The sequence below is a fragment of the Odontomachus brunneus genome, unplaced genomic scaffold (assembly GCF_010583005.1).
Source record: "Odontomachus brunneus isolate Ranch 3 - 2012 unplaced genomic scaffold, Obru_v1 Obru_scaffold_244, whole genome shotgun sequence".
Taxonomy (NCBI): Eukaryota; Metazoa; Arthropoda; class Insecta; order Hymenoptera; family Formicidae; genus Odontomachus; species Odontomachus brunneus.
In genome coordinates, this window is record NW_022639694.1 from 108,175 (window position 1) to 109,887 (window position 1,713).

General features: G+C 56.9%; 1 protein-coding gene across 1 annotated transcript in view; it reads right to left on the reverse strand.

Moving 5' to 3' along the window:
* The window catches only part of LOC116852651, a 1,532-nt gene extending 884 nt beyond the window's left edge, over nt 1–648 (reverse strand). The window contains exons 1-2 of the mRNA XM_032833201.1: nt 550–648; nt 238–453 (exon numbers count right to left, since the gene is read on the reverse strand). Coding sequence (XP_032689092.1) covers nt 238–453; nt 550–648 — 315 coding nt within the window. The remainder of the gene's footprint in view (nt 1–237; nt 454–549) is intronic.
* Between the last annotated feature and the right edge of the window lie 1,065 nt (nt 649–1,713).

Sequence of the window (1,713 nt, forward strand, 5' to 3'; positions counted from 1 at the left end):
ATGTTCCATAATAAGGGTCCGAGCACGGACTCCTGTGGAACACCGCGGTAGACCGCCCTTCCCCACTGTAGTTCCGCTTTGTTGCTCCAGTTTTTTATCCCGGAAATAGTCCCTGATAATTGAGACCAGATGGGGACCCTGAAATGTGCCAAGCCCGCCTCCACCTGGTCCCAAGGGAGGGAGTTGAAAGCGTTGGCGATGTCAAGTGACATCGCTAACACAACTTCCTCCCCTCACGATCGCCTCGGCCTCCAATAGGGACCGGACGCGCAGAATCACGTCCACGCTTGACCGTCTCTCCTGGAAACCGTACTGCTCCTTTCTGAGCGTGGAACTATCCCGGGATAGATGCCGGACGAGGCGGGAGTATATTATTCTCTCGAATAACTTACCCGCCTCGTCCAGCAGGCATATCGGCCTGTAAGCGGAAGGGCTATCCTCCGCCTTGCCCCCCTTTTTGAAGAGAACTAAATTAGTCCTCTTCTATGGGCTGGAGAACACCCTGGTCCTCAAACAGGAGATGAAGAGTCGCAACATGCGGCACTTCACCTCCCCTATCCTCATTGCCAAAGCCCAGATTGTGCCCGGGATGTCGTTAGGGCCCGGCATTCTTTTCTTAGCGCCGAGCTTCCTGACGACTCTGTCCATCTCCACCGTCGTCACCCCGACTCTTTTATCCTCCCCGTCTGAAGGGGGTCCTCATAGGGGGGAATGCAGGCTTCCCCTCATGGAAAGAGGGCCCTCACAACCTCATCAAGAAAGTCGGGGTCCAGAGACATTGTCGGTGGGGGCGCCCAGGTGCGCAGGCGCCTCATCATAATGTGATAAGGGCGCCCCCATGGGTCCCTGTCGATAGTGGAGACCAGGTCATTCCAGGCCTTGGCCTTAAAGATGGCCGCCTTGAAGGCCCCCCGCTTTTCGTGGTAAGCCCTCTCGACGGCCACCTTGCCGTCACCATTCCTCTCCCGCCGGTCCGTATCTCTCCTGGCTTGGCCGGCGGAGTGCCGCAGTTCGGCAATCTCCGCCGACCACCAGTACGCGGACCGGCGAGGGGTACGACCGGGATCGGGGCATGGCAGCATCACACGCCGCCGTCATCATGCCCTGGATCCCGGCCATTTCTGTCTCAATAGCCGGGCCGGGTCCCAGGTGTGGGACTCGGTTCCGCACATGTGGCCGCCAATAAGGCGGCCATCAGCCTGACGCGGTCGAGCTTTTGGAGAGCCCATCTTCGTGGCCGGGTGCCCCTTTGATTGCGTCTCCGGAGCACCTTTTCCGGGGTGGCAACTATTCGGACCAAGATGTATCTATAGTCCGACAGGTTCTCCACACCAGTCTCCACTTTCCATCCCGTGATGAGTCGGGCCGGAGGGGGCGATGTCAAGGTGACATCTATCGGGAGCGGTGCACTTGGACACAGTACAATTGGACACATTGCAAATGGACACGTTGCAAATGGACGCGGCATTTGACACACAGTTCAATTGGACACGGTGCGTTTGGACACGAAAGAAAATGCACGTTATTCAGTTACACACCGTTCATTTGGACACCGTTCAATTGGACACCGTTTACTTGGACACAGTTCAGTTGGACACCGTTCAAGTGCCCACAGTTCACTTGGACACAGAAGGATGCTTACTGTTCACTTGGACACCGTTCACTTGGACACCGTTCAGTTGCCCACTGTTCACTTGGACACAGAACGATGCG